This window comes from Atractosteus spatula, chromosome 3 (assembly GCF_055471065.1).
Source record: "Atractosteus spatula isolate fAtrSpa1 chromosome 3, fAtrSpa1.hap1, whole genome shotgun sequence".
Lineage (NCBI taxonomy): Eukaryota > Metazoa > Chordata > Actinopteri > Semionotiformes > Lepisosteidae > Atractosteus > Atractosteus spatula.
Window position 1 is genome coordinate 57,103,099 of NC_142708.1, and position 15,346 is coordinate 57,118,444.

Below are 15,346 nucleotides of genomic sequence, written 5' to 3' on the forward strand. Positions count from 1 at the left end.
TGTTGCCAAACGTAATTGAAAATCAGCATGATTTAAAAGAAGCTTTACATCAACAGAGCATGTCTGGCTTTGACAACAGATACTGTATCACTGCAACCCTGATTTGTAAAATCTTTGGACAAATGCAGAAAAGCCCACCAGACGGATCTGCATACAAATGTAACAGTCATCTTTTGTGATACACAATATTCTGCCTTCATAATGTTTTATTTGGAATAGAAATATATCACATTCTTCCTTCAGCATTAATCATGGAATGATTGTTGCCTGTTTTGTCTGTGTCTTATGGAGCACCAAGGTCACTGAGACAAATGCTGGGGGCTGGCCACAGCAGATTTTCAATATCAGTAGTCAAGAGCCACTTGGCAGAATTGCAAGTTGGAATTCCACACTTGCCGTCTTTAATTTTTTAAACCAGACATTTGATTACAGAAAATGGATACAATATGTAACAAATGTATTCTCACAGTGATGTACAGATTTGCAATGATGTGTGTTTTTCTTACCATCATCGTGTCATGACAAAATCAGATGAGGCAGTGGTACATTCCAGTCAACCCCATAAAAATAAAACAATGACTGCAATGTACTGTAGCCTGTGCCATCTATATACAGTATACTAAATATACATAGAAATAGCAAACCATAAAGAGGCACATTTTTATATACTGTAGATATAGTAAAACCAATCGACTAGAAAAAAAAGGTTGTCTCCACACTTGTCCATAAACCAGGGATTTCTATCATAACAATTAGGCCACTCCTAACTATGGAGTCCGCTCTTTCTCTTCGTGTGTCTGTTAGGTATTTCTGGTGTTGATCAACCGTTTCTCTCTAAAACATTTTTATTGGACCTCAAATTTAGCTTTTGTCCTGTTTTAAAAGAACTTTGAACCTCATCTCAAAACAATTCCAGAAAATGCCAGTCTTTGATTGGTTTACCAGCTTGTTGGTTGCTTTTAGCTGGTTTGCAGCTCCAGTGAACTTGTAAAATACACTAGCAGAGGGATAAAGTCTATCTTACTTCCTCAGAATTGGATGGCAATAGAGAAATGTTACTCTACTATTGGCAGACATGAATGGGATTTATTATGAAGGGCTTTAAGTCAAAGCTTAAAGGACAGGGTGCAATAATGCCCAGCAGCTTGCTGTCTAGAGCTTCTGGTTTTTGTTATTAATCAATAGACCACAAAAAAAAAACATAAAAGGGTTTGTCATTTCATTTTAAAAGCAGCTTCCTGAACTTGCATATTATTATGCATTCAATTGAACCTTCCCCCTGACAGCTTCTACAAAAGTGATTATATTATGGTGCTTACATATTTGGTTTGTTTCACCCGTCAACTCCGTACTCACACCTCACCTGCGGCATGATGATATGGGCCAGCAGAGAACACCTGACAGCATACCATAGTTTACTCTAATTTATCTACATTATCTTGAATTATTAGAATCTAAGAATGTAAAAAAATATATTTTTTAGGAAATCTTTGTTTAATAGTGGAATAAGACATTTTTCAGTTGTGTACTGTATACCAGGGATTTCAAATCCTACTGCTAGGAGGGCTGGTGGTTACAGGTTACAGTTAAACTTCACTCATAACAGCCTCTTTATTGGTATAACTGGATCAGTTGAAGAGTTTCTTCTAGTTTTTCAGGTGCTTCTGCTTTGAAGAAACCTAAATTCTTGCAGACACACAAATGTGCCATTATGTGTTGGTTTATATACAGTATACAGTACAGTATACAGTATCTTAAACTTACACCTTGTATTGCAAGTATAGGTCTGAAACTATAATGAAAATGGTCTGTGATGGAGAAGTTTAGCTGGAAAATAAGCCCACAAAGAACAACTTTTAAATAGCTTTTGAATTATCTAGAAATAGTTTAAAAGACACATTGTGTGTGTGTTTTTATGAATTTATCCATCTCTTTAGATGTTTTTTTTCCTGTGCTTTATTAATGTCCGAGCCGCTGGTTAAGACCTTTTTTTGAGAGGTTGTTAGCAGTGGACAAAAAAATAACGACTGATTATGTCAGGATTCTCTTCCCTCTCAAGCCCACAGTCTGACTGTGAAAATTGCAGTTCTACACTGTTATATTTCAAAGCTGTGTTTTTGGTGTGTTTTGCTATGGAAAGAGTCTCAACAGATAATGCTGATAATTGCATGTTTCAAGCTGCTCTTTATAATTTGGAAAGCAAGTAATTTTAAAAAAGAGCATTGATTAACACATTATAAGTGATTACAAGGACATATATATATTTATATATTGGTTATATTCTTTAAACTCAAGTTTCATTGCACAGAATGTGTGGAAATAAAGAATGAAGAGAACATTAGAAAAATGGGGTTATTCTTCTGGCAAAGCCTGTAAGATACTGTAGAAGCTGCTAAAAATAAATAAGCGATATTTATAGACTGGATTTATAATACGTAGACTATATACTGTACATAGTATCTGATAATTTAATGCAAATATCTTAATATCTAAATTTAGAATTATGGTGCTTAGCATCTTTTTTATAATCCTAAGTAGGGATGTGGGATCTAGACAGTAAATAATACATCCAAGATTGAGCCAAACAGATTGATTTTTTTTTAGTAGTGTCAGCTTTTGTACAAGAGGGCTGACTTTGCTGCTTTGAAAGCAGTTCTTAAAAAGCTTATAAGAAGCTTGTAGAATAACATAGGCACATCTGAACAGTGGCTAGAAATAATTTATATCACTCAAAGCAATATATATTGCTCGTCGTTGGGTGTAGAGAACACTGACAGTGAACAAGAGTTGGACTGACCCGCTTTTGGAGTGAACAGTATGTAAGTGGGATAAACTCCAGAGCATCAGATTACACAGGGTGATTCAAAGATTCACAATGTACAGTTTGCATTGACATTGCACTAGGGCTCAGGTGGTTTGTATCTCTGAGATAATTACTTGCTACTTTAGCTGCTTTACAAAAGTATTTTAAAGGAATGTGATTTTCAGTCCTCTTTTACAATATTGAGGCAAAGTAATTTGGTCCTGTGGCCCAATTGCTTTTAAAATATTTGCATTATTTTACAGTGTTTTTTTTTATTTTCTGGTTACATTACAGCAACAGAAGCAGACTTTGTCCTGAAGGGACAAAAATGTAAAATCTGGTGAAAATGTGTTTTTTAGTGCTTTGTCTACCATAAAACTTAGTATCACATGCAAACATCAAAATGCTGTCAAAAACATTTGATTGGATGGCAGTGGCTTCCCCTGGCAGAAGCTGACTACAACCAGAGATGTCTCCAACAGGGCCTGGAGATGAATCTGGAATCAGCAGCCCAAGAGGAGTCACTAATGCCCTCCCAATATCAGCAGCTAATGTATGCAATACAGTACATGGAAATATTCTGGCCTTACACGTCCTTATCCTAGAGGTTCACATTATTTTTAGAGGTACACATACTGTTTTCCAGCATAGACAGCATGTTCAATATTGTCAAGGAAACGTAAGGTTGTTTGTGTTATTTATTTAATCAGGTAGTGATTATCTATTCATATGACTTACAGTAGATCACATTGTATAAGCACCTAATGCAGGAATACAAATGATTCCAAAGGGTTCACCCTCTATTTGTTGATAGTAGGACCTCTGATAGAAGCAGAGAGAATGTGTTGGTTCTTTCTTGTTAATTCATTGAATTTATTATATTTGTACTGAATATTGTTTTGTATGGATCCATGGTCGACTTTGATATCACTAACGCAATTGCATAGGTTGGTTGCTTGCATCACTAAGAGTGTGTTACAGATTTGGTCAATGAAGTTCTTGTATTAGTGTGAAGTATGTCCTTGATACTTTTTCCCATTAAATATCTCTTTGAATGTTTAGTAGAGAGGTTTTCTTCTGGTGTCCATGCTAAGTTCTACTTTTCTCTTGCTTAGTTTGGTCTAATTATAATTTGCTCCTTTAATCAGTATTAATTTCTTCCATCTCTGCGGGATCAGCTCTGTAGTGGGGCAGACGCTGCAGAGTTGGACTTCCATCACCCAGGTGCATGCTGCATGTCAGTGTTAGATAATGTTGGTCCCACCCAGGTGTATGTGATCCTCAGAAACTCCTCCAAATGCCAGGAATAATATCCCTCACCCTTTGAAAGAGTGTGCCAGACAGGAATATATTTCCCACTAAATCGTCATCTTAAACATTACATTAAAAAGACCTTTGGTGAGAAGAAATCAAGGTTATTATGAGAAAATGAATTAAATTTAAAAAATGTGTGGAGATCTTTACCATAAAACTGCAATAATGTATTTATTCTCTCGAATGCTACAGGTTAGCCCGCACAACCACAGGCTCCTCTTCGAGGTGTTTGATGAAAACAGGCTGGTAAGTTTTGTTTCGCATATAAAAGTTTGTGTAGAACCGCATGAAGATCATGGGCAGTATTTTCACCTACAATTCTACAGTGATGACCGCAATAAATGTTTTATTTACTGCAGTATATGTATTGCAGTCCACCCCATTATCGCTTCCCTGAGCTCAAATGACAACAAAATATTGCTGCAATCGCCATAGAGATGGTAGAATATTTTTTTGGTTCATAAATGTTTTTCTAGGGCAGATCTTGGGTGCTGGTTCAGATCCGGACCTGGTGCTATCTGCATGAGCTTGTACAGTGTGTTCTCCCTGTGTTCGCATGGGCTTTCGCCAGGTGCTCCGGTTTCCTTCCACAGTGCAAAGACACACTTGTGCTGTAGGTTAATTGGCTTCTTCTGGGAAAACTGGCCCTATTGTGATGGTGTGTGAGTCCAGGATGTACAGTATTCTGCCTTGCGCCCTTTGCGTGCCAGGATAAACTCCGGCCCATCCTGCAAGCCTGTATTGGCTGAAGCAGTTAAAAGATGGATGGAAGAATAAGAATAAAACTATTTCCTCATTGAGACAAAATGGAAGCAGGGTCTACAGTATATCAATATATATGAGATATATAAATACTTTTTTTAAATCATAAATGTAATGTACCTGCTGGTTTAGCAAAATAATCTGGACAACTGTAAACTCATTTAGAACTGATATGTCATTTAAAAAAAAGAAAGTAACAATCAAAAGGGGAGCTTGTCAAAAGGAGACTAATTAAATTTTAAAGGCTGAGAAAAACAATATATTTTAATTTTGCCTGAGGTCTTTATTAGCAGTACTTTATAAATCAGTTTTTTCTCAATTTTGTATGATTTTAATTTTATCAAATGTTTTAGCTACTTCCTTTTATTTTACACTTTCTGAAGTATCATGTTAAAAATATTGGTGATGTTACCATTAGAATCTTCATTTCATGTTAATTTTCAAATAGTGTACCAAGATGCAAGTTGGTAAAACTGTAAATAATAACCTGTGATCCTATAATCATTAACATTTTCTTAATATTCTGATTGATTATTTTTCAATTCGTTAATAGAGCAATTATTTCTAATAAGCAACCTCACAATTCAGCTTCTAAAATACAATCTATTTCAAGAAAAAGCCCAATAATGCCACACAAGCTTTCTTGACATTTATTATTTTTATCTTCCTTAAATGCTTCATGTGTTTTGATAAAGACTGATTGATACATTAATGTTTAGGTTGGTTGTTGTAAATAGTTTCTTTTCCTCTTGATACGGAAGGAGACCCATACAAATCAACAAGGGTTTGCATGGTATCCTACACACAATTACCTTGTTTTTTCCTTTGCAGAGATCCCTTTTCATGTATTAACTTTGTGACTGATGTGATAACACAGAAGAGATGTGAATTTTAAACTAGCTATTAGACGAAAGCTGTTTCTAATCATTTCTAGCTTTTTTTCATTGTAACTTTCATTTTCACTTCATTGGAATACTGTATAGCTGCCTTGCTTATTTATGTTTTTTTATGTGAATTTCAGATTTTATAGTTTACAATGTAGTTTGATGAGCGTCATGAGAAAGGCCTTGTATGTTCGAGATTGGCTCCATTATTACACAACGGCCCTGGTGTTAATGATCTGAAAGCTAGTGAGACAGTTGCCTTTTATTCTCCTGGTGCCAGGATGGAGTTAAAGCTGTTTAGAAGTAGTGTTTAGTTTCTTTCGCCATCCAACCTGTATCAAGTTTGATTTAACGCCTTCCATTTTGGAAACTTAAAAAAACAGAGGAGAGTTCTGTTAATTAAAAGATAATATAAGCATTTCAACCACTTTTTAATTACCCAACATATTACTTAAGTCTTGCAAAGCCTGTCAGGATAAGGTTTTCTGGCAGTGTTTATATATAAATATGTGTACGTAATAACCTATTCTAGCACACTCTAAAAAATAAATAAAGCTTACAAAAGCCTCTACCAGTGTAATTCCTTATCCTAAGACATGCGAGGTTTTAGGTAGTCTTCAAACACTAGGACTGTTTAATAAACAGGAAATTATATTTGAAATAGGTATTTCACCCAAATTGACCATTAGAAAAGACATTCTCGTCTCTTTGTTAAAGTTACAGGCACACAGACAATGAGAGGAAAAATGATTAGAATACTCCAGCACACTGTTAAAACAAATACTGGGTTAACCTTTTTTTAGTTCTGGTGCTACACCCTCGTTTTTAACAACTTTGAAAATGAGGCTTCTTGCTCATTGTAAAAGGAAGAGAGTAATATACAGGCTTGTACTGTAAGTAAAATCACATTAAAATGAAGACAAAAGGCTTTTATTTCTACAGGCTGCAAGCACCTGTATCCCTGCACTTTGTGCAGGTGCAGGTTCATATGCTCCAAACTGCACCGACATGAACACAAAACAACATATTCAGTTGCACTGCTTACACAATGTTCCTTTTTATTCCATAAACTAACTGCTGACTTGCTAGCAGCAACCTTTCGCGTTCTCTAAACAATCCATTCTGAGAGCTCCCATTAGAATGAATAACTGCATTCTTTCATTATGAGTTCTTCACGACACACCATAAGATGTTAGGCTGTCATCAACTCACTCTGTTGTATTTTGCAAAGAAAGTCTTATACGCTAGGGTAACAGGCTATCTCAGCTGCTAATATACTGGCACTAAATAAAAGCTATCCTATCCTGTCAGCTTTAAAAGACCAAATTGGAATCCTTTTAATTTCTAATGCAGCATTAATGATTTCTTGAAAAGTAATCACTCCTATAAGCCTATGCATTATAAAATTCTGGAAAGTAATTAATTGTTTTGAGTTTGTGACCCATTTATTTTTATAATCCAAATTGGCACTCACCCTCTGTATGTTTTGATTGTTGACTGCGCAAGTCCATACATCTACTCCCTGTAACTAGACTGTGAATCACTAAAGACACAAACAACAAAACTGTGAGACTGTCAAAGGTTGCAAAATTTCAGGTTAGATAACAGGTTAAATTCCATGGCTAACCATAAATGCAATATTTAAGATGAGAATAATATCACTTTTTTAGAAACAAAATATAGTTGTAATACTATATTGTTGTTACAATGAATTCTGGCAAATGTTACCAGATTGTGATCTGGTCATCTCAAATTTCACATTTCCTTTTTCAGAAAAAAAGTCTGTGTAAATTAGAAATGTTTTTGAAAACTCATTTTGTTTCTTTGACAGCTTTATTTCATATAAAAGAATGTGACTGAAATTTTTGTACATTTCAGTCTTGTACAATATGCCACATTTATTTCTGCCTGTAGATTAAAGCAACATACTGTATAGTGCTGTACATATATATGGCTGGTTAAAAGAAAAGATTATTCCTCATCTGTACATTTTGATGGTAAAAGGGAATATGTTTGTATTTTAAAGGCACTTTATTATTAGTCGTATTTTATTTATGTTTTGCATCTGGGTTTATACTATATTTTAGTTTTGAATAGTTTTTAAGCTAATGATAATTGTACTGATGTCAAAAAGTGAACTTAAATTGAATTCCAAGAGTGTGATATAACATTTTTTTTGCTCTTAAACATTGAAGAAATGGTTAGAGTTAGTACAGTTTTACAATACTAGAACTCTACTGGTGTTTAAATCCCAGACACCACAGAAAAGCATGGTCCAGAACCCATCCAACGTCCCCTGCTTGTAGGATGTGGTTTTAAGATTTATAGCTGTGTTGAATTTGTGTTGCCTTACTCAGCTGTGAGCTCTCTCTCTCCCACTGGGGCCCTCTCCTTTCTGATGGATAAGGAGCAGCTGAGAAGGTGCTGTTTCAGTCTGGGACTGTTTAAAACCAGAGATGTACTGGCAAGTATTGGTGAGGGGAACTGCATCACGTGACCACAGCCATCCTACCCCATGTCACAGTGTGTAGGAGCGCCGAGTGCCCTTATCCAATCATGCCTGGAATGCTGCTTGTCACTTGGGCTATTTCTGCTATCTGTCGCTATCAGCCTGCAGTGCTAACAGTTTGGCAGATGGGACACTTTTTTTCTTTCCTCTGGAGTTTGCAGCTTTGAGTTTTTAACTCCCTGGCAGTGCCTCTCTTGTTATTGTGGCGTGAACTCCTTCTGCTTTGCTCCCTTCACTGAGGGAAGAGAGAGAGAGAAACTGAATCAGACAAAGGGAGAGAGAGGCTCAACATGGCCCACCGACTGAGGCTTTACTTTGGCTCCGGGCGTAGCAACACAGCCCCTGAGATGGAGGAGCTGGAGGGGGCAACAGAAGACGACATTGCCATGACATTCCACACACTGCCTCGCAGGAGAGGCTTACCTCTTTTCTCCGATCCTGAAAGCTCCTTGTCCGGAGAAACCTCCTTGAAACGTAGCTCCTCTATGTTCATCCCTCAGCTTTCAAACCCGATAGATCCTCGGCCCACAAAAAGCTCATCAATGCAGATCTCCTTGCAGCGCATCCCTGGAAATGGAGAAGAAGAGTCTCCTACTCCTAGTCCTGAGTCTTTCCTGGGCCCAGCTCCAGCCTACAGGGAGCCCAACAGGAAATATTCCCTGCCTACAGACATGCCCAGAAACAATGAAGCTTCGCCATGGACTCCAGTATTTGGGAACCTGTCTGGTGATCCCAATTCACGCAATCGTAGGGTGTTTTGTATGTTGCCTGAAGAATGCCAAAATGGCCACAGCAGTCCAGGAGTGGTGAATGAAGATCTACCCAGTGGAATTAATTTTGGTGGTTTCTGCATTCAGAGGAATTCTACTGGGGGCTCAGAGTTTCAAATGCTGCCTTGTGGAGCCCAGGGGCAGAATGGTCCCCACCGCCGCTGGTCTGTCCACCAGGATTCTAATGGCACCCTGGGCAAGCAACGTTTCATAGTTCAGCTCCAGCCAAATCAAGCTGGCATCCCCAAGGGCTCGCGGACAGAGGGGGCAGATCTGGGGTTCACGGGCACCAAGGGAGAGCGGGTGGTGAGGTATCCCCGAATAAGACTGGAGAGGAGCACCTCGCAACCGGTGCAGCCCAGAGCTGTCACCCCACTACTTCAGAGTAGTGCTGGAGATGGACAGGACACTCCAGGAAGAAACCAGGATCCTGAGGGCCAGAATAGGAATGTGGATGATGCTTTACAAGGTTGCACCTTTAAAATCAGACAGGAACAAAACAACAGGCAGCCCCAGTTTAAGATCTATTTTACCCGAGGAGGAGAAGAGCAGAATCAGACTTCACCACAGGATATAAACTCTGGAAATAGGCAAACAAGGATTAGCTCCCAGGTAATGTGCTGTGCTGTGTGTTACTACTGTATGCAATTTAGTATTGTTAACTTTACTGTTAGTTGTACTGATTATATTGTTTGCATTTATACTGATAAATATAAGTTGAAACAGCTGTTCCTGCTGGCAGGAATTTCTTTAGGAAAAATGGGTAGGTTTTAAGATTAACTAACAACCTTCTTCTGGAAGGTGCATCCACTGTTTATCAATACCTTGCAACTGAAAAACCGAAGGGCTAGAAGAAGCAGCTTTCAGAGATATGAGAGTGGATTTATTCTAGAAATTGCTTTAGCAGAGAAGCCTGTGAGTAAGGCAGACTGACCTTTATTGCTCCCCCGGAGGACTTTAAACGTTTACATACATAAATGTTTTTTCACTTAAGAAAAATTTAAAATCCATAGGTATGTATTTGAGTGTCTGTATGAGCATTCATCCATCCTTTTCAGTCTATTTTTACAAGTGAGGGTCATGTCCTGTATGAACACAGACTTATAACAAACAATATGTATAGTTATGCATGATTTATTGGTTACTAGATAGAAATTTTAAAACATTTAGACAAGTATATGAACAAATAAGTATTGCTTTTGCATTTCACTGTGTGGTTCTATTTTTGAAAGTATTTTGTTGTTGTTGTTGTTGTTTTCTAAGACTGCCAGAGTTTCCTGGCTGGGCTTAGTCTAATTAATTGTTACGGGTAAGGTTATTAGAGTATGAGCTGTAGGGTTACGTTACATCCGACAAGACAGTTTTTAAAAGCCATTTCTTTTAAAGGGGCCATCTTCATATTTTGACAGTATATCTGTAATCCTTTTGTGATAAAAACTACTTTCTGAAGGAAGTTGCGCTCCATTACAAATGACCAAGTTTTTAGTAAGTCATATAATAGCCCTATGTGCATGTATTAAATCTATTAACAGCTAATCAGTCGTAAAAAATAAGAGTTCTGTAAAATCCTTAATCTGCATCATTCAAAGTCATTGGATCCTTAATGGAGAAAATGTTAATGAAGTGCAAGCACTCTCTTCACCCTAACTGTCCATAGGATTCACTGTTACAATGAAATGAAACAAAAATGTGAAAGAACCTCAGTGTTTCTATGGTTCTCCTGCAGTATCATATCTCTAGATTAAAAAGTCAGACCATTTTTTCTGCTGCATATAACACAGTTAAAACTATTAAGTTGCTATATTGAAAAGCTTACCTCTTAAAAACTTTTAAGGCTGCATGTGCAACTTCTAAAGGGACCATAAATGACTAGATTTTATTTTTTAAAGACATTAAGAAATGTTCTAAAAGTAACTTGTGATGAAGTTGTCTTTTTTATTAAACAAATATTCACTGTACATTAATAACATTGCAGAATCTATCCAGCATATCATCTGTGTCATGGTGGAGCCCGTAATGGTAATTAATTTCATGATTTTTTTAGAGATGGACAATTACTGACAAAGCTGAAGCTTAGCATCTGTGCTCTCATATTGCTCCTACAAATACTGTAGTTGGCAAAATACCTTTTGTTAATGTGCTATTTTAATTTTGCTGTTAACATCCATTTCATTATATAATGGGCTTTGTAACCTTTTGAAAAAGTGACAGAAAGAAATAGGGAATATAGATTCCTTTGTTAGCTTAAGCATTATCAGTAATTAGATCTGGAGCACTAAGAGTCCCCCTTCTCTCATAACTGAAACGGGACATACAGTAACTGAAACAAAGATTTCTAAAGTGGTCTGCCTCCCCTTTTCACAAGTCTATAAAAACCATGTGGAGTATGGACATTTCAGTACCTTTTAAAGGATATTACTGGCGTGAAAACAAGAACAAGTCAAGTAGACTCCAACATACAGTACAAGAAGTTTTATTATTGTGAAGCTTAACACGCACAGGATATAATACTTGGTTAATAAGACATACGTTGTAGGTTACATAAATGTACAGTATGAGCTACTAAAGAAGCGGAAATGACATTCGAACAGTGAAGTTTGTTATACCTTTAAATGCAGCCTTTTTAATAATTCATTAAAAACTGATTTGTTGACATGCAGCTCCATGAATAGTACATACTTAAATGTAGACATTTTAATGAGACACTTTTTCCCTCTTATAAAAACTGTTGTCTGCAATAATCCTAGTTCTATGAATTAATTGCTTTTCAGTTCTCTGTATTTATGGTTTTATTATTTACTTTGCATTGGGCACATTAAAATGGCCTTAGTAGCATCCCTAGGAAGAATTATTTTTAATTTTATTTTCAGATTTGTTTAAATATGAGGATGTGATTTCTTGCTCAGAATTTTCTATAAATATTTATGGTGCAGTGGCCTCCATCATCTTCAATTAAAAACAAACCTTGGGGATCAACATAAGTTATAATATTCTTATGAATAATGCCATAATTTCAGCTGGACCCTGGCAGTGTTTACTACCATAAACAAAGATAATAGGGATTAATTGTATTTGTTAGAATCTAAGCACAGACCTTCCTGAATTATTCATACCTGTATTTATGCAGGGTTCTTTACCACTGGAATTTCTTAGGGGTCACCACTGACAATTACTGCATTTGGATGCAGGACAGTTTTTTCCCCAAGCTTCATCCATGAAATGTGTGACTGACAGAGATGGGGTATAGGAATAAATGAGCATGCTTACCTCAGATCTATAGTGTCAATTGCAGTGTTACAGAGTGTCTATATATACAGTACAGTAGCTGCAATATTGTGCCAATTACACATTTTTCTTGCAGAAATCTTTTTAGTGATGACTTCTCTACTACATCTGTGTAAAATTTATTTTGCCTGGTTTATGTTTCCTTAATTATAGTTGAATCTTTCTTAAAGTATTTAAGCTAATGATTAAGGTTCTGCCTACAATAGCCTATGTGTCCCTTCTTAATTAGGTTCAGTCATGTGTACTTCTTGGATTCACAAATCCATCTGCTGCTAGCTCGAAAAAATTGTTCTGCTTGAAGTAATATTTCTTGCGATCATCATATACAGTAAATGACTGGACAATGTTTTCAGTCATTTAGTACTAAGCATGTCCAGGAATCTACTAGATTTCAAATCTAGAAGGAAAAAAACACTTATCTTGTCTTTGTACAACTATGAACTGTTGGTAACGGCTTGAGTTGCCTTAAGTGAATCATAAAATTAATAGATATACAGTACAGCGTTTATGCATTGCTAATATGGTGATCACAGTATTTAGAAAGATATTTTATCTGCAGATCTGCATGCACTCAAATGACTACGGAACATCTGAGGTCAGGATTTCCAGACAGTTTGTTTAAATGATGGTAGTTTTTGAGGTCCCAGTTGGGTCAACCAGTAAAGACATTTGCTCAGGAGTCGGGTTTATCCTATAGTTCAAACATTGTTGGTTTGATCCTAGACTATGTCATCAACAGACCGTGACTGGGATTTCCTCAGCAGCTGCGCACAATTGGACACATGCTGCCAGCACGGGGTTAGCTTGAGACGGCCAGGACATCCAGTCAGTTTTGAATTGCGTCATTCCTGCAGATACTAATTCCTGTGTGGAACACTGTGTAAAATGCAGTGTGTGCAGAACCATGCCCATTTAAGAGAGAAGTGTGCACAGCCCTCATATCATTTTTACTGGTACAAGGTGTGTGTCGGAGAGTCCAGTTAATTATCAGTTGAGGTTTGCAAATTGTGAGGGTTTGAATAGAATAGTAAGGTTTTGGCCATAATTGTGGGCTTATCCACTTAAAGTTTATGATTTGCTAAAAAGGTTGATATGCAAAAGCATTGTTGTAATTTGTCTTGATTGTGCTACATGGTCTAGTTCACTGAAAAGAACCCATTCCTTTAACAATAGAAATTGTAGCATTAAAAAATACAGAGTGATAATAAATTGGGAATTTCTAGATATAATGCAAAAGTCATTCAAAACGTAATTGTACATTTTAACATTACATTAAATGGTAATATTACCATCAATGGTAATTTTAACAGTACATTAAATGTTAATATTGATAATCTTGCTTGGTTGAAAGCATTTTGCACATTCATGGGTATACACACTTTTGTCCACAGCTATATATAGGATATTGTGATTCTTTTGTCGCTGAGTCTTTAAAAAGGTTTTGTGTGTTGCTGGTTGAGACAAGGGATATGCTCTCAGTGTGGTCCAGTTAAGCGTAAGTCCAGCTGCCATTCATAAACTGTAGGACATCTACATTTGTTGGAGAGTCCGACTTATTTTTGTAGCTTTGTATGTGCATGTGTGTTGTTGATAGCATGGGTGAGCTTTTTCAGGAAGCATCAGTGCCCTAGGGTTACAAGGCATTGTAACTGAATCCTGGCCACTTGAGGTTTGAAACGAGACGTTACTGTATATATAGTAGAATTTTTTCCTGTGGCTCAGCTGTGAAAACAGGCCCCTTCGAATGGAGGTTTGCCTTTGATCCCTGTGTGAATACCCCCTTCTCTCTCTCTCACTTTTTGAATACCCCCACCATCTTTCTCTCTCTTACTTTTCCTGTCTCTTGCTCGCAGTGATTGAAATGTATTGCACTTGGACAGCTGCAGGCCGTGACCATGTGATGACTCTGCAACAATTTAACTTAACCAGCCAGCTGGTTCGTTAAAGTTACATTACTACCTGAGACTATGAAAGACATCCAGGAAAAGCTTTCAAAGAGTTGGCCTCACTTATAAATATTTGTGCATTGGCGTTCTTGTTTTCATTTAGCGTAGGTGGATTTTTACTTTGTACATACAGTAGCTTCTGGTTCAGAGATGATTTATCTGCACTAACCCTGGCACTTTTGTGATAGTATTCCTGACTCCTCTGTCTTCAGGATGAATTTGAAATGAATATATTTTTAATTTACTGTAACAATGTAACAGTCACTTCAACGTTATGTACTGAGTTTCAGTTATTGTTCTTTAGAGAGGTGTCGTTTAGTTGAAACAACTAAAATATTTACTTCATCTCAAAGAGTATGTAGCAAATTAAATATTTAATTTAATAAATAGTGAAAATATTTTAAGTAGAAAGGAATCTACAGCTGGGGTGTCCAATTCTGGTCCTGAAAGGGTTGGTGTGTCTGCAGGTTTTCAAGGTGTCAGCAGTGCCTGAAGAGCTCTGCAGAGCTGGGAGAAATTATTAAATGTGTCCACTTAAGTCAAGTAATTACTGTAGATGGTTCAACTTAATGACTGAGTAGGAATAAAAAGTCCCGATCTGGAATTTTCTTCTGCCTTGATATTTGCATTCAAGTTCTAGAATTAAATGTCAGGCCTTCTGAGTTGTGTAAGACCCTCTCAACAGTGGAGTGCATTTACTGTACATACAGTATTCTAGCTCTTTACCTAAATTTGTGATTTATTGTGGTTTTTATTAATACCAGTAATACCAGTGGGTAATATTATTTTGGGGAAGTGAGGCTAATAAATCTAGTGAGTACTATGGTAGCTTATTATAAACACGTTAAACTTATTTTTCATTTATTTTCAATGTAATTTTTTATACCTGATTGAAATGTTCGTTTATCAGGGACTGTGAATGTATTAATGTAATTGATCTGCATTTTATAACAGCGTAATTTGTAGCACTATTCAAATATAAATTATAATTAGTTGTACCTTTGCTTGAGGATTATAGCTGTTGGGATGGTATGTGATTCAATTATGAATATGTTAATTTTTTAATGTATATA

The 15,346-nt window shown here is 36.6% G+C and overlaps 1 protein-coding gene across 13 annotated transcripts in view; it reads left to right on the forward strand.

The window, feature by feature from the left end:
* nedd4l (NEDD4 like E3 ubiquitin protein ligase) overlaps nt 1–15,346 on the forward strand; it is a 107,217-nt gene that overhangs the window by 46,685 nt on the left and 45,186 nt on the right. For 5 of the 13 annotated variants that reach the window (XM_088911688.1, XM_088911689.1, XM_088911691.1 and 2 more), the window contains exon 1: nt 8,442–9,654. The exons of 2 other annotated variants lie outside the window; for them this stretch is intronic. In XM_088911688.1, the coding sequence (XP_088767814.1) occupies nt 8,563–9,654 (1,092 nt within the window). In that variant the 5' untranslated portion in view covers nt 8,442–8,562. Of the gene's footprint in view, nt 1–4,309; nt 4,364–8,440; nt 9,655–15,346 lie in introns of those variants that run through there. 6 more of the 13 variants (XM_088911696.1, XM_088911693.1, XM_088911695.1 and 3 more) reach the window with 2 other exon arrangements.